General features: G+C 47.5%; 3 protein-coding genes and 1 long non-coding RNA gene across 10 annotated transcripts; 2 read left to right on the top strand and 2 right to left on the bottom strand.

The window, feature by feature from the left end:
• Positions 1 to 356: 356 nt before the first annotated feature.
• On the bottom strand, positions 357 to 5,707 carry rcor1 (REST corepressor 1). Of its 2 annotated transcripts, XM_077564645.1 has the most exons (14): positions 5,530 to 5,707; positions 5,378 to 5,437; positions 4,372 to 4,452; positions 4,168 to 4,220; positions 3,915 to 4,076; positions 3,720 to 3,838; positions 3,570 to 3,639; positions 3,459 to 3,509; positions 2,046 to 2,195; positions 1,892 to 1,969; positions 1,260 to 1,317; positions 941 to 1,156; positions 663 to 724; positions 357 to 477 (listed from the first exon to the last, which is right to left on the bottom strand). In XM_077564645.1, the coding sequence occupies exons 1-13, from the start codon at positions 5,705 to 5,707 to the stop codon at positions 690 to 692; spliced, it is 1,311 nt and encodes a 436-aa protein (XP_077420771.1). In that variant the 3' UTR covers positions 357 to 477; positions 663 to 689. The 2 variants fall into 2 exon arrangements, with proteins under 2 accessions (XP_077420771.1, XP_077420779.1); XM_077564653.1 differs by lacking the exon at positions 357 to 477 and having other exon boundaries at positions 508 to 724.
• tecpr2 (tectonin beta-propeller repeat containing 2) lies at positions 756 to 24,818 on the bottom strand. Of its 6 annotated transcripts, XR_013293966.1 has the most exons (26): positions 24,496 to 24,658; positions 24,086 to 24,166; positions 23,579 to 23,719; positions 23,365 to 23,493; positions 22,070 to 22,201; positions 20,731 to 20,888; positions 20,498 to 20,651; positions 19,020 to 19,172; positions 18,626 to 18,955; positions 17,965 to 18,157; positions 17,421 to 17,589; positions 17,192 to 17,339; positions 16,880 to 17,110; positions 16,616 to 16,683; positions 15,500 to 15,615; positions 15,224 to 15,397; positions 14,970 to 15,150; positions 14,303 to 14,444; positions 13,913 to 14,228; positions 13,059 to 13,156; positions 12,848 to 12,983; positions 11,369 to 11,517; positions 10,725 to 10,866; positions 10,503 to 10,652; positions 9,570 to 10,180; positions 8,594 to 9,415 (listed from the first exon to the last, which is right to left on the bottom strand). XR_013293966.1 is itself a non-coding variant. In XM_077564605.1 (25 exons), exons 2-25 carry the CDS (start codon positions 24,155 to 24,157, stop codon positions 10,023 to 10,025), a joined length of 3,840 nt encoding a protein of 1,279 aa, XP_077420731.1. In that variant the 5' UTR covers positions 24,158 to 24,166; positions 24,496 to 24,658; the 3' UTR covers positions 8,594 to 10,022. The 6 variants fall into 6 exon arrangements, 4 of the variants coding, with proteins under 4 accessions (XP_077420731.1, XP_077420748.1, XP_077420740.1 ...); XM_077564605.1 differs by having other exon boundaries at positions 8,594 to 10,180; XM_077564622.1 differs by having other exon boundaries at positions 8,594 to 10,180; positions 16,880 to 17,107.
• Positions 5,730 to 6,396, top strand: LOC144050965 (uncharacterized). The gene is made up of 3 exons (XR_013293974.1): positions 5,730 to 5,877; positions 5,966 to 6,082; positions 6,240 to 6,396. It is a non-coding gene; the product is annotated as an uncharacterized LOC144050965 (long non-coding RNA).
• ankrd9 (ankyrin repeat domain 9) lies at positions 6,636 to 8,589 on the top strand. Its single transcript, XM_077564664.1, has one exon. The coding sequence runs from the start codon at positions 7,046 to 7,048 to the stop codon at positions 7,997 to 7,999; it is 954 nt and encodes a 317-aa protein (XP_077420790.1). The 5' UTR covers positions 6,636 to 7,045; the 3' UTR covers positions 8,000 to 8,589.
• Positions 24,819 to 25,292: the final 474 nt, after the last annotated feature.

The following is a 25,292-nucleotide window of genomic DNA, read 5'->3' as shown; positions in this document are numbered from 1 at the left end:
ATAAAATGTGTGATATATTTGTAAAACGACAAGTCTTTTTAGTATATAAAAATGATTTTGCTAACCATGGTAACAGATGACATGACATCATCGGCAGACATTCTGATTGGCCGAAAAAAAATAAAAAACGGTGGCACTTTCAGGGTAATTTAATAAAACTATGGCAGGTCAGATGGATAAAAAAAAAAAAAAAAAAAGATGCCATATTTGTTTTAGAAATGATTTAGCAAATCAACTTGAGGTGCCAAAAGTAACAGGTGATGTCACGCCATCAGCAGACATTCTGATTGGCTACAAATATATGATTTAAAAAAAAATGGAAAAAAAGGAGCTGCTTTACAGTTGATTCATAAAACTGCGTCAGGTCCTTTTAATTTCTAAACATGAGTTAGCAAAGAAAGTTTGGGTTTCCGTGGCAACAGACGACCTCACTCCATCAGGATGGTGTGATCGGATTTGCCACAAACGTCAACTCACCTTGTAAAGAAAGAAAATGCAAACCAAAGGTGAGACGCTTTCAAATTGATTTAATAAAACTATGGCAGGTCCATTTAGGTTATAAAAGTTATTTTGCCATGGCAACAGATAAACTTCACATGGGAAATTGAAACCATGTTTTCAAAATTAGCAACGCAAGGAGGCGGAGTCAGACGTCCACACACATTCAGATGGGCGGGGTCCACCGGGGGTCAGAGGTCCCCAGGGGGCGGAGTCAGGTGCTCATCTGTGGAGCGCAGACAGCCGAGTGAGCAAAAGGGAGCAAGTCTTGCCTTGCAAAATTGGCACGTTGACATTTTTTCCCTTCATTTGATCACAACCTTGAGGTCAAAGGTCACAATCTGTGGCTCTTACTTGCCTATTACTACATATTGAGGTCCAACATTTGCAAAGGACGTCAGAACCAAGCCAAAGTCCTGAAAAATGGTAACTTGCGTCTCACCTGCGTCGTCCTCGGCGGGCCCCCCCGCCTCCATCCTGTCGTCGTCGACGGCGGCGGCTCCGCCTTCCACGCCGTTCTCCGCCTCCCACTCCTGCAGCACCTGGTCCAGGTTGAAGCGGCGCCGGTAGTTGACCAGGAAGTTCTTCACCTGCACCACCGACTTGTTGCCGATCACGTCCGAGATGGCCTGGAAGTCGCGCCCGTACTTCCTGATGGCTGTCAATCACACGGCAGGCGGGCCAATGAGAGACGAGCCAATGAGAGACGAGCCAATGAGAGACGAGCGTCGACAATCCGGATCGAGACGAAACCGTTTTACCTTGAACGGCCAGAAGCTGCTCGTCTGAACTCCAGCGACCGTTCACTTTGCAGCTCACCTGTGACGCGCACACGCAAACAAGCGGTCGTCGATGTGACATCATCGTCATCAAAAATGCGACATTCCAGATATTTTGCTAAACTTTGTTTACGATATGTGCTCGTTTAATTTTGTATTTATTGAACATTTCAAGACATGCTATTTCCCGTGGGAGTGAAGGAAAAAAAAATTCTAAAAAAGAGTTGGAGTTTGTATTCATTTCAAATAGTGCCAATCACTTTTAACTCATTCACTGCCTTTGACGGCTATAGACGTCAAAAATTCCTTTAGACTATTTCTATTAGTTTAACTTTTTTTTTCCACTTTTGTTAACAAGCGTATGAAAACCTCGATTTTTTTTGATTGCACAACAGATATAAAATTTGTGATGAATCGTGAGTGAACTAGTGAAGTCATGCGATTAATTACGATTCCAAATTGTAATTGCCTGACGACCCTCATTTTTAAGTCTGCTCCAAATATCGGTTACAAATAATACAAATGGCAAATATCGGTATCAGCCCTGAAAATAAAAACATATTGGTGGTCTCGCTCCAATCGTTTGCATTCCAATTGTTTGTTGTCGTTCGCACCTCAGGTTGTCTGAAGTGGTCCACTCCCGAGTCCAGCTTCTCCTTGAGAACGCTGTTGGACTGCTTGATGCTCTGGACCTGCGCACGCACGCACACACATTTACACACACGTTCCCGCGGCCACCGGGACGCACGGCGGGACGGACGCGGCGACCTGTCGCTTGGCGGCGGTCAGCTGAGTGTCCAACTGCCGCAGGACGCCGTGAGCGCAGGAAGTGGACAGCGAGACCACGTCCTCCTGCTTCAGGAACATCCCTCTGGGGGGGCGGGTCTTGGCCCGGTGGGCGCCTTTGACGCCCGACGACTGGCGCGAGGAGGGAGGACATTTTGTAGGGACGGAAAAGGCCGTCAAGTCGGGATGCGCTGAAATCACTTTTTTTTTTTTTTTTTTTCAAACCGGGTCACGCAAAACATTCTGAGAACCGAAAAGTTTTTTGTTTTTTTTTAAACAATGTATTTATAGTCTGCCACTATTTTCGGGGGGGGGGGGGGGGGGCGGCCCCCGCAAATTGTGAAAATCTGCATCCAACTGATGCTTGTTGAAATCCATTGTGGGGAAAGCAACAAGTTATTTGATGCATTTGTTAAATTCATCGTTTGATTAATCTGTATTTTCTTCTGGCAAAATTGTGCATCGGTTGGGGAAGCGACATTTATCGTCGTCGATATTACGGTCAACATTGCTTTCACGATGTCCAATTTTACATGATTGAGTATTTATATGTGTGTGGGCTTGTGCAATGAATCAAAATGTAATTACAATTGTAATTATTACACTCCACAATTACAAAATCAGCATAATCGGAAAAAAGAAAAGAAAAGATTATTAACTCATTCACTGCCAAAAACGTTAAATAACGTTTAGTAAAATCCTATAGAGGAGTGCCAAAGACGTTAAAAGACGTTTTTTTCAAAACAGAGGTGAAACTAACCATTTTCTATTGTTGATTACTGAAAAACGGAATAAGGTAGAAACAATTTTTTTTTTCTGATGAAAGATGAGAGTCCAATCTTTCATTTGGTAGTATGTGCGTTTCCATAGTCCAAACATTTTCTGTGGACCTTGAAAGATCAGTCAAAATGCTTAAATCGGCTGGCACCCACGGCATCCCTTTTCTGAAAACGTCTGGCAGTCAAAGAGTTAATACTAATTTTGAGTTGTTAAAAATGATACATTTGCACCTTTTTTAAATTTCAAAATAATAAATTTTGTTAATTAGTGTTTCTAAATAATTTTGTCTTAATCATTTTTATGTTATTCTTGTTTTTTATGACCAACATAATCATGATTAATATTTTCTTCATAATTGAGCATCCCTATGAATGTGTGTGTGTGGGGGGGTTTATATGGCACCATTTTCTGGGTTTTTACTATCCTTGTGGGGACATTTTGGTGGCCCTCGTGAGTCCAAACCTCTTTTAGAGGGTCAAAACTTGGTTTTAGAGTTCAGGTTTGACTTGGGTTTTGGTTAGGAGGAGGGGCTAAGAAATGCACGATGTCGATGAGATGTCCCCACTGTAAATGTAAATCCAACATGTGTGTGTGTGTGTGTGTGTGTGTTCTTACTTTGAGCCCAGCAGCAGTTTTGGCCTCGGCTCGCTCCGTTCCGGAAGGCACCTGAAAGCACGTCTGATGAGACACGAACGAAGCGGACACGCGAGGGAGACGTGTTTGCACCTCCTTGTTTTCTTCTTTAACGTGATTGGTCTCGGGATCGCTGGCGGCGTTTTCCGGACTTTCGTCGTCGCTGAAAGGCACGCGCACGTTTGAAACGCGGCCTGCCACGTGACGCGCTCAAACGTGTCGCTCGCTCGCCCGCTCGCTCACCTGTCGTCTCTCTCTCTCTTCACTTTGCGGCTCTGTCTCTCCATCAGGCTGCTTCGGTTGCGGCTTTTCTTCCACGAGTAGTAGAAGCGGACCAGGCTGGCCATGGACTTGTCGGGCAGCTGAAATCAAAGCGCAGCGCTGAGTGCGTGGCCGGGCCGGCCGGCGCCAGACGGGAAGTTGCTGAGGCTGGCCGACCATCTGCTGGATGCGGTGGAAGCTCTTGCCGTGGAAGCTGAAGGCCTGCTCGAACAGCACGCGGTCCTCCACCGTCCACTCGTCGGGGAAGGGCGTGAAGTTGGGCAGGTCGGCCAGCGACTTCTCCACGTCGTGCTGGTGCCAAAAGAGCATGCCCAGCGCCTGCGCGCGACCACGCCGTCAACAAGGCCACGCCCAAGGTCCATATCGCTAGCCTTAGCCTAGCGTCAGAGTGACTTGATGGAAGACCAACCTGTTCCATGTTGTACCCGTGTTTGTCTTTGGCGATGGTGATGTATTCGTCCACTGGAAGGAAACAGAAATAAACGTGGGATGGACTCGCGTTGAATCGCGCAACTCGTTGCTCAACGGCGCCATCTTGCACCGATTGGCTTTCAATTGCACGCCAGCGCTCGCGTGTCAGCTAACGTGCGCAAGCGACGGCGGGCGGCCTTACGTTGACTCTGCTGCACGCTGCTGCTCGGACTCCACACCAACATGCCGACGCTGTGGGACAGCTGACACGCCTTCGCCACCTCTGACAACACACACACACGATTCCGTCAACATCTTCAGACTTTTGTAAACGTCTCATTTTGATCATCTGTCTGCTTTCAATGGAGGACTACAGAAATTGGAGAATATTTTGTCTTGAGAGGCTGAAATGCAGAGAATTTGGACAATTTGAAGTTAAGCAAGGCCTCTGAACGATTAATCGATTCTCAAAATTTTGGACAATTAAGTAGTTGGCGATTAATCAATGGCGGCACCTCTAATCATATATAATAGTACGAGCTGTACTGTTAGCAACTTAGCATAGTCCCAGGCAAGGTTTAGCACTGGATGTATGGATTTGAGATGTTAGCATAAAAACATCATGTAGTGTTAGCATTCAATTAACTTGTAATAGTATATTTACCAAGTTATAGTTACAGTTGGGCAACATAATCTGTATTTTTTTTTTTTTAAGGCAGTGACCAGCAACTCCTTCTAAGGCTATTTGGCCGTGAATGACTGATTGGTTAATCGCCGGACTGAGTCATGCACCAGCTTTTATTGGTATTACCAGACTAACCCGAACTCTCAGATAATATAGAAATTGTAGTTTTAAAAAAAATGGTATAGAAGGGGTTTCGAACCCATGACCCCGCACTTTCAGGGTGACCGCCTTGACTATTTTGCCAAGAGCCCAATACCGGTACATTCACTGGCGCAGAATTTGTAGTTGTGGTTCTCACGCGATTCACGGCAAAACAGCGCTTGGTGGCGAGTTGCCGGTCACGGCAAAATATCCACTTCGCCTTTTTTATTTTTTATTCAGCGATTATATATTAGTAGTTGTTGTGTAGTACAGTAGAGTAGTTAGTGAACTGTTACGACGAAATGTTTTCTAAGTGTGTGTGTTTGTGTGCGCGGGTTGTTCGAGGCTACCCCATCCTTTGCGTTTAAGTTGACTTTCTTACCCGGGTCAAAGTCCGGAACCAAGGCTTGATATTGCGTTCCGACACGCATTCCGCCTCCACCTGTACAGCCCCAAGACGCAAACACAAGCCAATTAAAATGAGGCAAACGTGAGGAAGTTTTGTTTTCGGAGACTCGGACCGAGGCTACCCACCGTTCTCGTCGTCACTACTCGAGCCTGAACTTCCATCTTCCCAGCAGCCCCGGCCGCTACTTCCATTACCGGACACGCTCTTCCCGCCGATGCTGACCGCCGCTCCGGGGCCGCGACCTCGCCTCTTGCCCGCCACCGCTGCCGCCACCTCCGCGTTTCTGTCGAACATGGGCGCCATGGGCCGAACGTGAGCGACGCCTGGAAGAAGCAGGCCGACTTCAACGGCAACTACTCGCCACAACAGGAAGGCTTCAAAAAAAAAGAAGTGAGCGAGAGAGTAACTGGAGAAAGTAGAGCCGGAAGTTGGGACCGGAAGTAGACGAAGAAGAAGTTGTAGTTGAAGCCGAGGTAAAACTGAAGAAAGACAATTTAAAGTTTTGTTTTGGTTTTAATAGATACAGGAACGTTGGGATTAATCGTTTCTTTTTTTGCCTAGCGTTAACAGGAGGAATAAGATAAAGCGAGCTAAATGGAGGAAAGCACGGGCCAGAAGTTGAAAGAGGGAGCAGCTGAATAAGTAGAAGAAGAAGAAGATGTAGTCGTCGAGGAACACGTGAGAAAGAAAGAGTTGGATATTATGTAAAATTGATAAAGAATCTTCAATCCATAATTAATGTATTTTTTGAATGTTATTTCACGTTAATCTAGACCGCTCAATACTACTAATAAAATAAGACGTTCTTTCTTTTTTTCTACATGCTACCATGAAGGCGTGTATCTACGAGGCATGTTTCTGGAAGCTGCATATTTACTTGCTTTTCTCCGAACTAAAAATGTCACAATCACCATCATCAGTAAGAACAAATGGAAAGACTGAAAACCTGTGGTAAAAACTCTTTCAATTAAATAATACGTGACGTATGATGACTTCTTTGTGTTTTTTTTCTATTATTTTTCCCTCACTCAGCAAGTTCCCTCACGTTTCAAATATATATTTCGTGTTTAGTTTTGTGTTCGTGTATTCCCCACTACACGCACACACGCACGCACGCACACACGCACGCACACACTTGAGTCTAGCGCTGTAGGTGGCGGCCATGCACCTTTTAACCACTAGATGTCACCCGCCAACAACCAAAAGATAAGAGAGTAAGCACTGCAGGAGACGACGAAGAAAAAAAGTTGACGCTGGTTACAAGCCGGTGAAACAGTTATATTATTTTAATTGAAAACACTGAACAAGAGCCATTAAGACAAGTAGCCCGCGAGATAATTGAAATGTCATCTGTATTTACGACACGTGTAGCAGAACATGTTTGCGTAATGTCCTTTTTAAATCAATGGCACGCGCGCTCTTTGTGTCCGGCTGACGTCCACGTTGTCGTCTGACCATGCAGCGATAATCAATCATGTTAAGGTGTAACAATGTTTGCTATGCCTGCAACGCTAGATACGCACTTTTAGCACCGCCCCCCCTCGAGCCCCCAAACAAACATCCTCACATGGGCGCACCAGAGGGCGGCGGCGGCGGGCAGCCAAAGGGAGGGAGGGGCGGGGGACTGCCCGCGGACTATAAATGTCTCAAAGCTGCGGGGACGCCCGCTGGAGTGTGACAGTCGCCGCAGAAGCTCACAACAGTCCTGAGGTTTCTTCCCAAAAGTGTTGTGGCGCCGTCATGCCGTGGCTGCTCTCGTCCCCGCCGCATCCACTTAACCCGACCCCGTGCCAGCGACACTGCGAGGACACCGCCTTCGACTTCTACCGCGCGGTGCGAGACCAACTTCCGGCATGGCTTCTGGAGGACATGCGCAGCATGGAGGTGTTCCTGTGGGATGGCGGCCACCCGCGCGCCTTCTCGCCCGCGGATGCGCTCATGTACGCGCTTGTGCACGACCACCAAGACTACGCTCGCTACCTTCTCCGCAACTTCTCCGTCAAGGCGCTCGACGTGTCCCAGTGCGGGGTTTGCCGAAGCAGCGGCTCGGCCCATCTGCATGTGGCGGTTCGCTACAACCGGACGGCCATCCTGGGATTGATGGTGGACGCGCTAAAGGACGCGGCGTCGGAAGGATGGCGGCAAGAGTATCTGAACAGCTGCGGCGGCTATGCGGACGCGGGCAAGACGGCGGTGCAACTGGCAGTGGACCTGTCTCGAACCGACTGCTTGCTGCTGCTGCTGGCGCACGGAGCGCGGCCACATGCCTTGGATGCGGCACTGCTGCGACTCGCCGCTTCTGCTGTGGCTGAGCGGCGCGACGCCAGGCACTGCCTGGACCTGTTGCTGCTTTTTGCGCCGGAACCGGAACCCGTGGCGCTGCGCCGCTTGCAGGATGAGCCTCAGCGTTGGCAGTACCTCCTGGGACGGGAAGTGTTCGACTGGTTGAGCGGTCTGGCCCCGCCGCCTCTTCTGCTCCAGGCCCTCAGGACCTTGGCCCAGTCGGTCCCGGGTCAAATGAGCCAGTTGCCTGCTTTCCTGCAGCCGCACAGTGAACAGAGATTGGACTTTCCCCTACCATGGAAACAAAACTGAAACTTGATTGTGTTTGTGATGTCGTAAAGACTCTTTGTGATTTACGACTTCGGACCGTGAGCCCAAGTACATTTATGAGAGTGATCGTGTAATTCGGTGAAGGACGCAACTGGCAGTGGAGTCCGCAGCTTTGTGAATTTAATGTCCATGGATGAGTTTTCAACCAATCAACACATCACTTCTCGTGCCGATACTCGGCTCCGACCCAGAACCTAAAGTCTTCAAGTACAGTCAAATGCAACTGATTCGAAGAAGTCCGGTCATGACTGCCAGAAAAAAAGTTTTCTGAAATGTATTTACAGCGAGTCAAGTCAGCTGACGTTTGAGTACGTCTCCACAGGACACGGTCGGTTGACGGTTCCGGCTCTCGGGACTTTCGCATAGTCCGTCCTGGGTCCAATGAGCCAGAAGCCCGTTTATCCTGTAGCCGCAGCTGACCCGGACAAGACATTATGTTGCTGTGAAAACAGATTAAAACTCGATGTCTGTGATGACGTCAATTTTAAGCCGTCCTGCTCGATTTAGGACCGCGAGTCCATGTAAACATTTTCTGCTTTGATTGTGTAATAAAGTAATGAAGTGACGCTGGACTCGTCAGTTTCTGTGTTTATTTCGTTCCCGGGTGAGTTTCCAACCAATCGACGCATAAGACGACATCATTACTTCTTCCTATCAGTCAGAACTTAAAACGTCCAGTAAAGTGCAGCTAATTCTAAGACCCCAAGTCTAGTAAGTCCACCAGAATCTACTCATGTTAAAGTTTGCTAAAGCGTGGTTAATCAAGTGCGCTCAAGTCAAGAGTAAAAACCGTATCGACTGTAAGTAGTCCACTAACGGTACCAGGTGAGATGTTCCCTGCTATCCCATTTTTATTTAACCCCAGTGGCACAAGAGTTCACGAGAGTCCTTCCCAATCAGTCCAGGACTTCTGCGTGAGACTCCCAAAATCTGCCAGGGTGCAGTCAAGGCCAAACAAGTCCGTTGAAGTTGGGTTATGTAGTCCAGCAGGGTCGTCGTCCATCGCGACCCACTGACATCCGTGAGAGTCCAATTCAAAGTATGGATCATGTCCACTACGACGCTTCACAGGGGACTCGCTCGGGTGCAATAGTCCTCCTTCTCCCAAGAGTTCAAACCCAATCCACCGGAGGTCATTCTAGTCCATCAAGTAGAATGTCTGGAATGTCCACAAGAGGTCAAGTGAGTCTACCAACTGGATTCAAGGTCAGTCAAGTCTGTTGAGGTCTTCCTGTTATGTAGTTGTCACGGGGGGGGGGGCAATCGTAAGGTGGAAGATTCCGTAATCCCCTCGAGTTCTTGAACCCAGTCACACTAGATTTCCCTTGAGTCCATCAATCCACTGGTGTCCAGAGGTTCAAAAGTTGAAGTCCGCTCTCAACTCTGGTCCTCGGGGACCTCTATCCAGCCTGTTTTCCATGTCTCCCTAAACCAACACAGGTGAGGATTGTTATCAGGCTTCTCCATAGCTTGCTGATTAGCTGATCATTTGAATCAATGGAAGAAAAAAAAAAAAGGCTGGATAGAGGTCCCTGAGGACCGGGTTGGAGACTAGAATACATTAGGGGGTGCTTGCTCAAGGGCAAGAGTTCCTGTTTTCCCCAAAGAGTTTTTCCACTTCACTTTCACTTCACTTAAATCCCTTAAAAACAGAAGAAGTCCGACTCCTCATATTGTAACATTCCTTTGATCGGAGGCCATCATCATCTTCAACACCCGTCGAACCAGGTTCGAGCAAGTCCAAGCCGTGTCTTGGCCTTAAAGTGCATCCTTGTAATGTGAAAGAAGTTCACACTTTTGCCAGGAAGTGACGTCAGTTGCCAGGAAGTGACGTCAGTTGCCAGGAAGTGACGTCAGTAGCCAGGAAGTGACGTCAGTAGCCAGGAAGTGACGTCAGTAGCCAGGAAGTGACGTCAGTAGCCAGGAAGTGACGTCAGTTGCCAGCTCAGGTGTTGAAAAAAAGAAAACGTTGAAAGTATTTGACACGCGTTCACATGGAACGGCATCAGAGGAGTTCCCACTCGTCGTCAACATCGTCGCCGCCGCCGCCGGCACTCGATCCGAATGGGGCGGGAGGACGCGGCGTTTGTGGGAGGAGCTTAGTCATCCGACGGGCCAGTCCGCCAATCGCAGTCACCGCCCACAGGTCATCGTCTGGAGTGACTGAGGGGACAGAAAGAAAAACTGAAGGAGACCATCTTGGAGGATCCACGGGTGGGAAATTTCCTGTCAATTTCCATGGGAAGCCATTTTGGAAATATTCCAAGTGGGAAGCTGGGAAACAACAGGTATTAACTAGAAATGGAGGCTAATGATGAGCCGCCCTTCCATTTTTTTAACTCCTGCTTTATTCAGATACATTTCCATTGATTCCTATGTAAGTAAAGAACCCAAGACCAAAGCAATTCACACCCGCTTCATCAGCACCTTCTACAGACCCAGTATAAAAGCCGACCGACACCAAGTGGTACGAAACCAGTCCTACCAGTCAAGCAGTTGGCGTTTCCTGGGATCTTCTTCCAGTAGTCTCCGGCCGGGTTTCTATCAGAGACGCCGTAACGTCGAGCCAAGTCTCCATTGACGCATCGGACCCAAACGGTCCGACAACTGAGAACCAGCTGACTGACAGTCAGACCTGAAGGACAGACGGACAGTTGAGGCGAGGACAAAGACACGTGCACGTCGTTTGCGCTGAAGACAAACACACCTGGCACCAGTTCCCAATTGGTCCCAACAGGCATTTGGTCACTGAGTCCCGTCCTGACAAAAACCACGCCTCGGTTGTCCACCGCCCACAGATGGCCATCGTTTGGACTCGTCTCAATACGGACCAGCTGGACTCCAACAGGCTGGACGGAACATGACGTCATCATCACCTGGACAGGTGCTTCTTAGACGCGTGTTACGACGTCTACATGTCACCTGGACAGGTTTTTATGGATATGCAGTTCTAGATGCGGGCTCAACTGATCACTGGTCCCGATTGCAGTATGTTACCTTGATAGGGGACTTTGGATTTGCAGTTTTGTGTTATCAGTTCAGGACCTTCTAGATGAATTGTATGAACTAATCAGGTGCTTCTGTCAAGTGGTTGCAGATCGCTGGCCAGGTGTTTCTATTTTTTTCCTTTTTTTTTTCCTCTCCAGGTGTTTCTAAATGTGCTCCTTTGATGTATCGATTGTGAACGAGTGCTTCTAGGTTTATCATGACCGCAGATCCTACATATGTGTCACCTGAACAGGAAGTTCTACAAGAGATTGACTAAATATGCATTAGCTAGACACGTAGATGGTTCCAGAGTTGAGGTACCTGGTGAGGGGATGTGGACAGGTGCTTTTAGATCTTTGTTACCTGCTCAGGTGGTTCTATGTGGATCCAAGCCGGAAGCATCATGTTGGGGTTCAGCGGTTGGGTCCCCACCCGGAAGTAGACCAGTCCTCGATTGTCAAGAGCCCAAACGTTCTGGCTGCCGCAGCTGATGCTCACCAGACGGACACTTCCTGTCTCAGACGCACGCCACAGAAACGTCATATTTGCTGTCCATACAATACGTGCGCTATCGAGTTGAGGACGTGAATGTGGAGTTTAAGGATGAGGCGGAACTTGAGAGCATCCGGACTGTCAGATTCCAGGTCAGTCTGTTTTTGGGAGAACAGATTCCTATTTCACAGCCGCCCCGCTAACCTTTGACCACGTGATACTCACCCATCAGCTCGGGTCAATTTCAATGCTAACAACAAATGTCAACTTCACAACGCAGCAATCCGGAAGTGGGTCGATTTGAAAACATTTGTTAGTTTGTAAAAGATTTCTTGGTAAATGTTAGCAGGTGCGTTAGCATGCGACAGCCGTGATAGCAAATGTTAGGATGTGTCTGACACATTAGCAAGTAACAAATATTTTAGCCAATGTTAGCATGTCATAGCACAGAACAGGCATGTTTGTTATCCTATGTTAGCATGTAACTGACACATTGTTAATATGTTAGCTCATTAACAAATACATTTGCAAATGTTAGCACATCAGACACTTTAGCAATTGCTAGCACGTACAATCTGTTAGCACAGAACGGTATTGTTATGTAATAACTTAGCTAAATTTAGCACACGATTGGCATTAGCTAACGTTTTCTAACTCGACGGGTGTTCACTTAATTGGTCTAAAAATATATTTTTTTCTGGTGTGCCTTGAGATTTTTCTAATACAAAATATGTGCCTTGCCTCAATAAATGTTAGGAAACACTCAACGAGATCGTGTCAGCCAGAGACATACCGAGTTCTGTGTTAGCAAACGTTAGAAGCTAACAGGCGTGTTGGGTCAACACATCAAATATCTTCCAAATATCAGCGGGCTCTGACGGCGCGGGGGCTGAAAGCGGACCCTGCGCCTGCGTCACGCTCTTGGGTGGACATAAACAAGCGGCGGGACGTGTGACTTGGAGTCATGCGCTCGCTGATAGTGAGAAGGACCACAACTAAAAACAGAACTGAAAGAGCTCGTTACGCAACATTCAGCTGTTGGTGTGACGGGGGGGAGCAAGTGTGCGTGCGTGCGTGCGTGCGTGCGTGCGTGCGTGCGTGCGCGCCCGCATGATTTTTATTGATGTTAAATAAGTTGAAGCAAAGGTGACGAGACATAAAACACGCAGACAGCACTTTGCCAATTTGGCCTGGCAACAAGTTATGTAAGACGTAAACTCCAAGCAAACATCAGTCCTGCCTCGTTAGCTGCTAGCACATCGCAGGAGTGAATCTTACCAAAAAAAAAGTCTCCCCCTGCCATTGACTACCTTCGAGACGGCGTGAGCAGATTGGGCCGGCGATACGTACCGAGCTGGCTGAGGTCCAGCGGCGTCCAGTGGAGACCGACGGGACAGGACGAAGACAGGGTGCGAATGGACACCCGGCCGTGGCTGTCCAGTCCCCACAGGGCGTCGTGGCAAGCCGACAGCTGGCTCAGCTCCACCTGACGAGGGCAACGGCGGGAGAACGTCAGGAAACCGAAGAAGGGGAAGGACATCGTCGGGAAAACGCCACGGACCTCCGGCGGCAGCGCGACCGTGGACGGCCGGAGTTCGCCATCCTGATCCCACACGCAGAACAGATCCTTCTTGCTCTGAGCCAACCACAGGAAGGCACCTGAAACGTACCCGCTGTCAACGCGCGCGTGTGACACAAGCTGATGTGTCGGCGTATGGAGGACCAAAACTGCCAAAATTACATTTAAATAAAAAAAAATTATGTATACAAATAAAAACGGATATAAAAAATGCAATTCAAAAAATAAATATAAATGCAAATAAAAACAGCTATATATATATATATATATACACAAAAAAATATATATATAGATATAAAATGTGTAAATAAATACAAATAAATATACAGAATTACATATCAATCAATAAATAAAAAGCCTCTGCTCTCACATTTATTTATGTTGTGCTGCAGATGCTCTGTCAGGACGAAATGTTATTCAAATGAGGGGGCGGGTCCTATGCGTGTCTCGGGTTAGGCTTTGCCGTCGCAAACTGTCCAGTCACTAGTGGACAAGATAGTCGTCCATTGGTGGAGCTCTCCAATGCAAGCCGGCGAGTCCAACCCAAGACACGCTTAGGACCCGCCCCCTCATTTGAATAACATTTCCACCTGACAGCACAACATAAATAAATGTGAGAGCAGGTTTTTTTATTTTTATTGCTTGATATTTGATTATATTTATTTTTGTATATATATATATATATATATATATATAGTTTTGATTTCCATTTATATTTATTTTTTGTATATTAAATTTTTGAATGATAATTTGTATATATATTTTCACTTTTATTTATGTCGTTTGAACTTTGGCAGATTTGGTCCTCCACATCGGCACGCGTGTCGGTGCCTCACCGTCTTTGTGGGGCACGGCCGAAGAGGTGACGGAGCTCCACCTGGTGGCCGCCACAGTCCCTCTGGGTACGAGGTTCTGCCAGAAGGTCCCCACCAGGCTGCCGCGGGCCAAGTGCAACTGGTTGCGTCCCGATGCCACCCACACGCCGCCCGCGTTGGCGCTGACCAGGCTGGGCAGCCGTTGCGGGTACTGAGACAGGAAGGCCACCACCCGCTCCACCGGCGCCTTTGTTGCCGTGGCGACGCTTTGCGTGGCGCTCAGGAGCGTCTGGAACAAGCTGCCTTGGTCGAACACCACGTAGTCGGAAATGCTGACCTGAGGGACACCGCGTTGCGCATCGTCAGGCACCTGCCTGCCTGCGCACGCACGCACGCACGCACACGGTGTACCTGCCACCAGTGGTCATCGTCCCCCTGCGGTCGTTGCGAGGACACTCCCGTCCTGAAGAAGAGTCTCCCGCTGATGTCCAGCGCCCAGGCCGTGCCGCCGTCCCCCAGCGTGACGCACATGAGCTCCACGCCCTGAGCCTCGCTGTCACGTCACAGCAGACAAAAGACAACACGCCGTTTACATGACGTCACGGTCACGGCGCTGCTAACATTTATTTGGAACCCTAACCCTATTTTGAAACCTTAGTTTGAAACCCTAATTTGAAACCCTAGCCTTAGTTTGAAACCCTAATTTGGAACCCTAGCCTTATTTTGAAACCCTAACCCTAATTTGAAACCCTAGCCCTAGTTTGAAACCCTAATTTGGAACCCTAGCCTTAGTTTGAAACCCTAATTTTGAAACCCTAACCCTAATTTGAAACCCTAATATGAAACCCTATAATTATGCAAGTTCCTTTTGGATAAAGCAATATTTATGAAATTAGTTATTTTAAAATGAAAAAAAAAGTGCAACTGTATAATGTAAACAATGTAACGTATTAATAATCATGGAGTGTAATAATTGAGATTGTAATTGAATTTCGATGACTTGCGCAGCTCTTCCTCCGGGCATCGTATCCAATGCCATTTTCGAGTCGTCCTGAGGTCGCAGTCCAGATGCTTTTACCTGACGGTGTCGTACTTCCAGGAATCTCCGAGGCTGCAGAAGCTGTCGAGTCCTTCCCTGTAGAACAAAGCGTTGTGCTCGCTCAGGGCCCAGACCACGCCCCCTCGCACGCACACCTGACTGAACACGCACGGCGCGTCCACCTTGACCGAGCGGGCGCACGGACGTTCCACGTTCAGGCCTGGGCAAAAAAGGTCCGCTTTAGGCGGATGGCGTCCCGCGATGGCGGTCCAGACGCCAAATGAGGAAGTCACCCGTCTGCAGGTAGAGATCTCCGTTGGTGGCGATGATCCAGGCCGCGTCGTCGCTGAGGGCCACGTAGGCCGTCTGCTTGGCCGCCTTGTACCAGTGACGCTTGCCCTGCGCCGACACTTTGGCGCAGGCGTACGCCGTCATGCTCTTCTGCTCCACCTTCCACAGCAGGTTACCTGGCGGCAGATGCTGCGCTTAGCACAACGCTTAGCACAACGCTTAGCACAACGCTTGGCACAACGCTTGGCACAACGCGGCTATCGCTGTGGAGGGCCTACCCGAGGGAGACACTGCCACCTGGTGGATGTTGTCCTCGAAGCGCTGCCAGTGGAGGCTGCTTTGAGGCAGGAGGCTGCAGAAGAGTCCGCCTTTGAAGTCCAAACACCACACGTATCTGACACGCACGCACACAAAACATTACAAAAACACACATTTCGACAGTTAGTTCATTATGTTTATTATAGTTTAGGAATTTTCATTATAGTTTGTTTTTATTATTATTTTTTGGGGGGGGAATTTTCATTATAGTTTGTTTTTATTATTATTTTTTTGGGGGGGGGGGGATTTTCATTATAGTTAGTTTTTATGTCGTTGTACATTTTATTGTCCATTTAGAACTGATATAAAAATTTTGATTAATTGTGAGGTAACTTGAAGTCATGCGATTAATTACGATTAACAAATGTAATTGCCTGACACCCCTAAAATAAAAATATTTTAAAAAAAAAACAAATGTAAAAAAATATATAAATGTTTTGTTCCCTCAAAAACAAAAAGCCATGAGCAACAAAAGTGAGTACACCCCTAAGTGAAAATGCCCACAGTGTGAATATTCATCGTTATTTTCCAGCACTGTCTTAGCTGTTTTGGAAATGGCGTTAACCAGAGCTCCAAAGGTTGAAACTGGAATCTTCTTCCCTTCCTCCATGACGACATCACGGAGCTGGCGGGCAGTCGAACCCTTTTGCTCCTCCACCTTCCATTTTTTAAGACACCCCAGAGATGTGAGACCAAATTTAACACACCTGATCCCGATTCATGCCTGACAGCTTGTAACTCTAATGAGTCACGTGACACTGGGGAGGAAAAATGACTGCTCAATTTTGACATGTTCACTTAGGGGTGTACTCACTTTTGTTGCCAAGGGATGAGCTATTAATGGCAGTATTGAGTTACTTTGAAGGAACAACATATACTGCATTTTCTGTTTTATAGACTATGACTATGTTTCATTGTGTCAAAGTTTGTTTGATTTCATTTCTTCAGGTTTGTCCCATGAAAAGATGTCATTAAATATCAGCAGAAATGTGAGCGGTGTACTCACTTTTGTGCGATATTGTACACACACACACACACACACACACACACACACACACACACACACGCACACACACCTGTCAGTCACATGAAGACTCAGGATTCCACATCCGGGTCCAGAGTAGCCCATCCAGCTCTCAGCCAACTAGAAAGACAAATAGAAGGATGTGAGAGCTGCCAATGGATTTTTTTTCTAAATGTGCTTGCTTGTGTGACGATTGAGGGTCGATTGAGGGTCGCACGAGTTCCCGTTGGCCACGCGACGACCCCTTAACCTAAAGCAAGCCCGCATCATTCAGAACGGATTAAAACAAGGACGATATCGGGGCAAAGCGGCTCACCTGCTCCGCTTTGCGTCCAGGTCCGTCCCGCGCGTCCGGCTGACAAACGTCATCAACTGAAAGACTTTTCCCGGCGCTGCCGTGTTCCACGTCGGCGCCGGCCACGTGAGGCGGACTGTGGCGGTAGATGTCGCTCTCCTCGTCGTCGCTGGACACGCTCAGCTTCGTGCCAACGAGTCCACGATCTCCGGTCTGGTCCATCGCAGCAGCGGGTGGCACACAAGCATCCTGCTACACGTCGGAACGCTCGTTGGTTCAAGCAAGTGCGGTCAACGTCAAAGCCCGCGCTGAGGACATCGGCAGATGGTTTACCGGGTCGGCCTCCGCTGTCCTTGAGTCCTGCCGGTCTTCGGGCTGCTGCTCCCGTCCGTCACGCTGCATGTAGGGGAACGTGCACTCCAGCAGCACGTCCACATTCGGGGTGCGGGGCTCCGCCTCCTTCTCCGAGGGGGGCGGGCTGCTGGGGAGAAGCTGGCGTGAGATCCTTCTGGCGTCAACAGGAAGTGGAGGCCGCCGCCGCCGCCGCCGCTCCATGACACACCTGCGATCGTCCTCCTCGGCACTTCGGTCCCTGATCTCCATTGGCGAGTCCTGCTTTGGAAGTGGCAGGCCCGGGTGGGACGCCCCGCTGCCGCCGTCGCTGCAGCTGCCGTCTTGGACTACAAACATGGATTCCGAGCAGCTGCTCTCCGACAGACGCTTGCCGCTGTCTGCCAAAGGAAAGCAAAGAAAACACCTTTCACACATCCAAGCGGGATTTTTCCCGCTTTGACTGAAAATGAAGATCGGCTACAAATATCTTGACTACAACTAATCGTCATCGGTCCTCCAAAAAACATCTCTACTGTTGTCATCTAATGATCTGAATGCGAAAAGCCGCAGTGGCTGTCTGGACACAGAGCAAGTCGATAAATACCCGCTGTCACCAATTTTCTGTGAGCAGCGTGTGAAACAGGCTAAGAAGTCACTTGGCCTTTTCACAGTGGCCACGCATCTAATTATGCGAATGTGTGCAGCCGCAACGGTCGTGGGAGCCTGCGCCGCAAACGGCAGCTCGTTTGATTTGTCGCAGTGGTTGTGCTCGCCTTGTCGTTGCCTCTTCTTCTTCTTCTTCACCTTGACGGCCTTCACCACCAGCTCCTGCCACACCTCCTCCTGCCCCAGGGGGGCGCCGTAGCGGCGGGAGCCCGCATCGCTGGAGGCGTTTCCATGGAGACTGTCCCAGGAAGTGATGGAGCTGCTGCGACTTTGCGAGCGACTGCTCGGGATGTTGGCGCCCTGACCCAAAGATGACAGCACAGGACACTTCATTGGGTACGGCAAAATAGCGGTGTCATAGTTTTATTTTCCAAATTGTTTTTGGCTTTGGATTTTAGCTTTCATATCGCTATTATTTTTTTTACTTTTGTTGAGGCATAAAAATGAGTCACATTTCTATTCTCTATCTTTACCAGTATAACCTTACTGGACAAAATTGTTTTTGTTTTCAGTGCATTATTTGAGATGTTTTACCATGTTAAGTGTCATAAAAAAATATATATATATATATTAGTGTCAGCAGTGACGTAGCAGTAGAAGTTGTAGATGCGTCAGTGGCAAAAGTATCCTAGTAGATGCTTCATTTACAAGAATAAATATAATAAATAAATAATATATAGATGTAGCTGCCTGTTCCTAATATTTTGTCCCTCTGGTGTACGCGTCTACTTGTGTTAAAAGTGTTGAAAATAATCAAGTCGTCATCACCTCGTCCTTCTCCTGCGCTTCCTCAGCTTCGTCCTCCTCCTCCTCCTCAGCGCGCCGCTCATCGCTCTCGCCGGCCCCGCCCTCCACGATGATGGCCATGGTCCTGATTGGCTGAGCCATCTCCACCCAACCCGTCGGCGCCACCGCGTTGGCTTGTGGCGTCAACGGCGACGACAGACGCGCGGGGTAGTGAGACGGCGAGCGGGAGGCGCCCTCCAGCCCGTCCGACAGCCGGATGAGGTCTCGGTCTCCCTTCAGGATGAAGATCTCGTTGTCGCAACAGGACAGCGACACGATGTCCCCGCTGCTCTCCAAGGCGCCAACCAGCACCTGAACGCACCGGCGGGAGCGTGTGAGTGCTTTGGCCGCCGGCGGAAGACGGCAATGTGGACACCTGGTTGACGCAGTCCAGCACGTAGACGCTGTATTCGTTCCAGCTGAGGATCCAGCCCTCCTTGAGGAAGCAGCTCAGCAGACCCAGTTGACGCTCGGACGGACGGTACGCGCCCACCGGGCAGGGACGGGGCGAGATCTCAAAGTGGGGAATCTGTCAGACAAACGAGGAGAGTCAACGGTGGCCCGACGGCACCGGCAGAGGAAGTATTATTAACAGAAGTAAAGAAGTACCAGTAGCAGGAAGAGTAGCATTAGCATTAGCAGTAGCAGTAGAACTACACATTGCAGTATACAGTAAGAAGTAGTATCTGTATCAATGTACACATAGTATCAGTAGTAGTGAAGTACCAATATCAGTCAATTTGACTCTAACAGAGTCAAACTTACACTTGAAAGAGAGTAAAATATTCAGAAAGTATTTTTTAGTGTGTATGAGAGAATTTTGCCTAACCAATGGAAGTGAATTTTGCAAGGGGATGCGGTGATTTTAATAATAAAAAATAAAATAGAAGTGACACTAGGGTTGAGGAACGGACTTGGCCACCTTCAGCTTGGGAGACTCCGCCACTCTCCACTCTACCACCTGAGCTATGCCACGCCTACTGTTTGCTTATACCCAAAGGGGACCAAAAGCGAGGAGTTACCGAGCTGACACGAGCGATATGCTAACACACAGCAGGAGCTGCGTGGCTCAGGGAGTAGATCGGCTCGTCTCCCAAGCTGACGTTGTGGGTTTGTTCCTCAACCCTTGAGTGACTTGTTTTTCCTTACTCTCTTACACTTTGTAAAATTGACTGTTTAGAGTCAAATTTACTCTACAGAATTGACTGCGTATATGTACTATCAGTATCGTCACCAGTCGCTAAAGCAAAAGTAATTAAGTATCAGCACAGGTGGCGAATCCAGATCCAGAAAGGAAAAACCCTGCCACAGTTTGGTTTTAGCCCCTGATGCTCTCTAGCTAGCTAGCTCCCAACAGATAAACGCGCACCATGGGAGCTAGCTAGCTTTAGTCCCTGATGCTAGCTAGCTTTAGCCCCTGATGCTAGCTAGCTAGCTAGCTAGCTCCCTACAGGTAAACGAGCATGGGTGAATGTAAAGTGCTTTGGGCAACATATGGTGTCGTTAAAGCGCTATATAAATGCAGTCCATTTACCATGGAAGCTAGCTAGGGAGCTAGCGAGCGAGCTAGCTAGCTAGCACCTGGGGCTAAAGCCAAACTGTGGCAGGGTTTTTACTTTCTGGACCTAGATTTGCCATCTCTTGAGTATCAGTACAGTGGTACCGGTGTCAATTTCAGCAAGAAGTATCAGTACCTGTACCAGTAGCAGCAGCACTAGCTGAAGTCGTAGCAGTCGCGTTAGCGATAAAGTAGCAGTAACAATAGCAATAAAAAAATTGGAATCATCACTATGCAATCCAATTTCCTTTTGGAGCCTGATACCGGGACCAGTAGAGGCTGTGGCAAGTATTTACCTGAGTGTTGAAGACGGATTTAAGCAGTCTGGTGTCCACCACGTGACCCGAGACGTCGGACCTCCAGAGTCGGAGTCCCGGTCGGGCCGCGAAGACTTGGAGGTCGCTCTGCTTGCAAAGGGCCGGCAGGAAGCAGGCTCCGAACCTGCCGCTACTGTCACGCACGCACGCACGCACACACATCAAGACGCGCGCGGCCCTCTTCGATGTAGCGCGTCGCACGCGACTCTCACCTCTTTCTGGGTTTGGCGCCGAGCTGCTGGGCCTGCTGCGTGTGCGTGCAGTACAGCAGCGAGCGTTGCTGCGTGGACACCAGCAGGACCTGCTGACTGTAGTCCAGCTGCACTACGCCCGCCGCCTCCGACAGCAGCAGCAGCGGCGTGCACGTACCCTGGAGACACGCACGGCCATCGAGATCAAGTCAGGCTGGGGTGGAAAAAGCCCCGAAACGCTTCAGCGCTTTGAAAGCGACCATAAACAGGTGGCGATATCAACGGCAGGAAATCATGAGCACGTACGTCGTGCTAAAAATATTTGCGGACGCACGACGCTGAGATTGATGAAAGCGTCGTCAGCGTCATCCACATCGTAAGTCTCGTGACATCGGCAGCAAGTCTTTAATACGTCACAAAACGACCGTCACGACATCGCTTCCGCAAACTCTTTGTCAAAGGTCAAGAAGAGAATGACGCAAATTCACGTTCAAGCAACGGCAGGCGAAGGTTTGCTTTGTAACCGTTTCAAGGCGGCAGAAGAAATAAAATGAGGAGCTGATTCAGCAACTTGCGTGGATCTGCACAGCCTTCCTTTTCTATCTGAGCCCCCCCCCAGGGTCCCTTCTGCGTAGAAGCGGCACAGCAATTCATTTTGACATCACAAGCTTATTCAAATAGATCTGACCTGACTATTTATTGGCCAATAAAACAGCCAGACTCAATCTTGAAACGACAAAATGTCGCTCGGCTTCTCATTTCAAATGACAAATCCAACAGTCTCATGATGATGTCGCAGGCTTGATTCAGTTATTGGAAGTCATTGTTATGCCACCAAATAATCAATGTTATTCACTTTAGGTTCATTTACTTAATAACTTTGATTTTATTTAATTTTTTTCTATATTTTTTATATTTATTATATATTTATTGTAATTTATTTATTTCAATTTTAATAACTTTTATTTAATTCATTCACTGCTAGCCCAGTTAAAATAGATTTTTGACGTCTATAGCCGTTAATGGCAGTGAATGAGTTTAAAAAAATAAAAGATTAGAAATTAGGGGCGTCAGTCGATTAACATTTTGAATTGTAATTAATCACATGACTTCAATAGTTAACTCACAATTAATCACAAATTTTATATCTGTTCTAAATGTACAATATTTTTCTCTCTAGGTTTTCATACTCTTGTTAACAAAAGTGGAAAAAAATGTCAAACTAATAGAAATAGCTCAAATGAACTTTTGACCTCTATAGCCGTCAATGGCAGTGAATGAGTCAACAGCATCTGTTCCAAAACTTTTGCAACCCCCCCCCCTGCCACCGGGGGTCAACATGGCGGAATTGCGGTATGACCTGATCGAGGTCCAGAGCGGAGAAGACCACGCGTCCTTTGTCGTCCCCGGAGAAGAGCTTCATGCCGTTGGTGCTCCACGCCAAAGACGTGACCGTCCCTTTGTGGAAGCCCACCACGTCCAAGCGCCGCAGCTGAAAAGCGCACACGAAACTTCAACAAAAACACAATCATCACTTTTGCTCGCAAGTTTGTTGCACACAAAATGAAGAGGAAGCCAAAAGGTGTCTATTATTATTTTATCTAAAAACAACAACAACTTTAGGCTTCAGCTACACAGTAAAAATAAAATGTCAGAAAAAGCCTACTAGAACATCGAGAATATATTTGTAGTTCATATGAGGCTTTCAAAATGGCGGCAGGTGCGTGCTGACTCCCACTCAACGCAATTTTGAATTTGGTCATTTTGAGCTGTAGGAGGGTGTGAAAACTTGTGCAAATTGTTTATTTATTTATTTTTTATTTCAGTTGCAGAGGTCCACCAAATTGTGAAATCCCAACTAGTATGGAAGTGTACTTGTGTCATCACATTCTGAATTTGAAATCCTAACACTGGATTTTTTTTTTTTACCCATCAAAATACTGAACGAGCACTTTTCACTACAAAACGTCAATTTCGGGTCAGCCAGGCCAAAGCAGTCGAGTCTCGCAGCAACCGAGCATGTTAAACTCCATGACTCCTCCACTGATTGCTTTGGCCTGGCAAATGACGAGGAAGTGACATTTTGCAGCAGATATCAACTTTCATACACGCCCACATACGCATGAGATGAGAATCAGTCATTCCCAAATATGAACTAAAGTTTCCATAACTTTGTTTTGCAAAGAAAAGCAGTGGGCAAACATTTTGACAATAAACTGACAATTGGGTTTGTATCAATTATTCAGAGCTGCAACTAACGATTATTTTAATTAAACTGTCCAATAATTTGTCAATTAACTAATTTGCTCCCCAAAACGTATAAAAATGTTCTATTTTAAATATTGCCATTGTCTCCAGTGTTTTAAAAATGTATTTATTTTTTAATTCCATCCCTATGTTCTGATAGTACATGCTTTCAAATTGGCAGTGCAGAAAATGTACAAGCAGAAACTGATTTTGATTCAGTTACTGGTTTGGTCCTGGACAATATTTATTGTTCAAGTGCTGAAATTGAACAATTTTCAACTAAACAAGATCTCTAAACAGCTAATCGATGATCAAAATCATTATGGACTAATTTGATAATCCATTAGTTGCCGATTCATCTACCATTATGAAAAGGTCAATTGTGTAGCTTGAGGTGAAGCCGCTCACCTGCTTGTTGCGACCCGGCAACGGCGACACCAGCTGGAAGATGGACACTCGGCCCGACGCCGTTCCCGCGGCGACCAAGTCGTCAAAGCAGCTCAGCAGCTTGACGGCGGTGATGGCGTCGCATTTCCCCTAAACACGCATTCTCGTTATAAAAAAATAAAAAGAGAGCTGATCGGAGAGCGAGAAGAGACAATGAGAAGGAAACGAGCGCCACCTCCAGGCTGTACTTGTTCATGTGCGCCAGGTGGCGGCAGTAGAGGTACAACATGCCGATGCTGCTGCCCACCGCCACAAAGTCGCGGCTGCTGTCCACCGCCGTCAGGTAGACCACCACCGAGCGGAAACCGCGCTGAACCTGCACATACATTATTACAGTCACCTTCTTTTCTACTTAATTAAGGTTTTTGGTTGCCCTTCAAACTATTGCATTCATGAAAAAAAAAACGATTTCCTCCGAGGGCCGCATACAGAAAAATCAAAGAATGCAACAACTACTTTGACATTGTCCAACTTTATTAAACACACTAAAAACCAACTAATCAAGCAATTAGATATTATAGTTATGTTTGCTGTTTGTTTTGTTATTTTTATTATCTTTTAAAGGTGAAAAGTTTGGGATTTTTCATGATTTTGTGAAAAGTAATCGGTCATGAGATGATAAATGCCACTCTGCTTATTGCCTGATAGAGTAAATAACTGCACATTGATAGATATGTTTTACTTTGGCTGGGATGGCGTTCAGCAGGTGCTGCAGTGGGCCGAATTCCCTCAAGACGGACGGCTGGCTCGCCATGTTTCCGATCTGCAGAGGAAGAACAGTTTCATTTCTTGTCCAAAAGTGATATTTGCAAGTGTTCAAGAAACGCCAGCAGGCATTTTTGGAATAGAGTACAATGTCACTACTACAATGATGCCAACACGAATGGAAAGTTGGTTGTTGCCAATCAAATGTAAGAAAAAGACAATGGAAAGCAGAATAAAATTGTTCAAGCACACACATTCGCAACACAACACACACAGACGGCGTTGTTGTGTTTTGAACTAGCCAGCCCGAGCATATGCTAAGCTAACAGCCAAGCATTAGCACGTCAGCATAACATTATTAGCACCGGGACAAAATGTCACACTCACAGTCTAATGTCGCGTGGAACAAGTCACTCGGCTGCGCGTCCAGATGTTATTCATCCCAGCAGCAGCTGGATGGTAAACAGAGGCGACATCGCCCTGTCAGTCTGGCAGACGTCATATTGATGTCGTCATCAAAACGCGTTCGCCTCCCGCTCCCCACCATTTGATTTGTGACGTCATCTTGCTGCCTTGTTGTGTTCTTTTTATTCCTATTTTTCAGTCTAAATTCATTCGAATTTCAACATTTAAGCCCACGAATCCACATTTTAAATGTGTTTTTTCGTGCAATTATTTTCACATTCCGCCGAGATGAAATTACCTCGAAAGAATTGAATGTGGACGAATAAAAAACCCGGAAAGTGGATTTAGCGACTCGGAAAATTAATGGACTATATGCCACGGCGTAGGCGGGACTTCCAAGTTCCGGGTTTTCACCCATCAACTTTGTTTCCGTTTCCGATTTGCGACGTATGCGCCGCGTCCCAATACTTGCGCTTACGCCTTTGTGCCCCTCTGTTACACATTCCTGCCGACGGGTGCGAGGCTGCAAGTGTGTAGTGTCCTAAACATTTCAGATAGCAGAGAAGCCCTCCTGCCGATGAGCGGGAGCATGCTGTTGGGGGGCGTAGGGGTGGGGGTGCGAGTGTTGAAACGTGCCAGCAGTGGCCGGAAACGGCGCTGATGTGTAAAACCCGGAAGTCGGAAGTCCGTCGCATCTACCCCATAAAAGAGGTTGCTAACGTGTAAGTAGGTTTAAAAAACATTCACATTATTACTCAAGTAGAAATATACATGTTATC

This window comes from Vanacampus margaritifer, chromosome 1 (genome assembly GCF_051991255.1).
Source record: "Vanacampus margaritifer isolate UIUO_Vmar chromosome 1, RoL_Vmar_1.0, whole genome shotgun sequence".
Taxonomy (NCBI): domain Eukaryota; kingdom Metazoa; phylum Chordata; class Actinopteri; order Syngnathiformes; family Syngnathidae; genus Vanacampus; species Vanacampus margaritifer.
This window is presented reverse-complemented; position numbering and strand designations above follow the sequence as displayed.

Excerpts from the sequence above, each read along its gene's own strand:
- rcor1 (XM_077564645.1), bottom strand. The coding sequence starts at position 5,707 with ATGGCGCCCATGTTCGACAGAAACGCGGAGGTGGCGGCAGCGGTGGCG. Across the intron at positions 4,453-5,377 it reads GGTTCCGGACTTTGACCCGG|AGGTGGCGAAGGCGTGTCAG; the intron begins GTAAGAAAGTCA and ends GTGTGTTGTCAG. Across the intron at positions 4,077-4,167 it reads ACGGGTACAACATGGAACAG|GCGCTGGGCATGCTCTTTTG; the intron begins GTTGGTCTTCCA and ends GGTCGCGCGCAG.
- ankrd9 (XM_077564664.1), top strand. The coding sequence starts at position 7,046 with ATGTCTCAAAGCTGCGGGGACGCCCGCTGGAGTGTGACAGTCGCCGCA.
- tecpr2 (XM_077564605.1), bottom strand. The coding sequence starts at position 24,157 with ATGGCGAGCCAGCCGTCCGTCTTGAGGGAATTCGGCCCACTGCAGCAC. Across the intron at positions 14,229-14,302 it reads ACGATGACCACTGGTGGCAG|GTCAGCATTTCCGACTACGT; the intron begins GTACACCGTGTG and ends GGTGTCCCTCAG. Across the intron at positions 10,653-10,724 it reads CAATTGGGAACTGGTGCCAG|GTCTGACTGTCAGTCAGCTG; the intron begins GTGTGTTTGTCT and ends TCTGTCCTTCAG.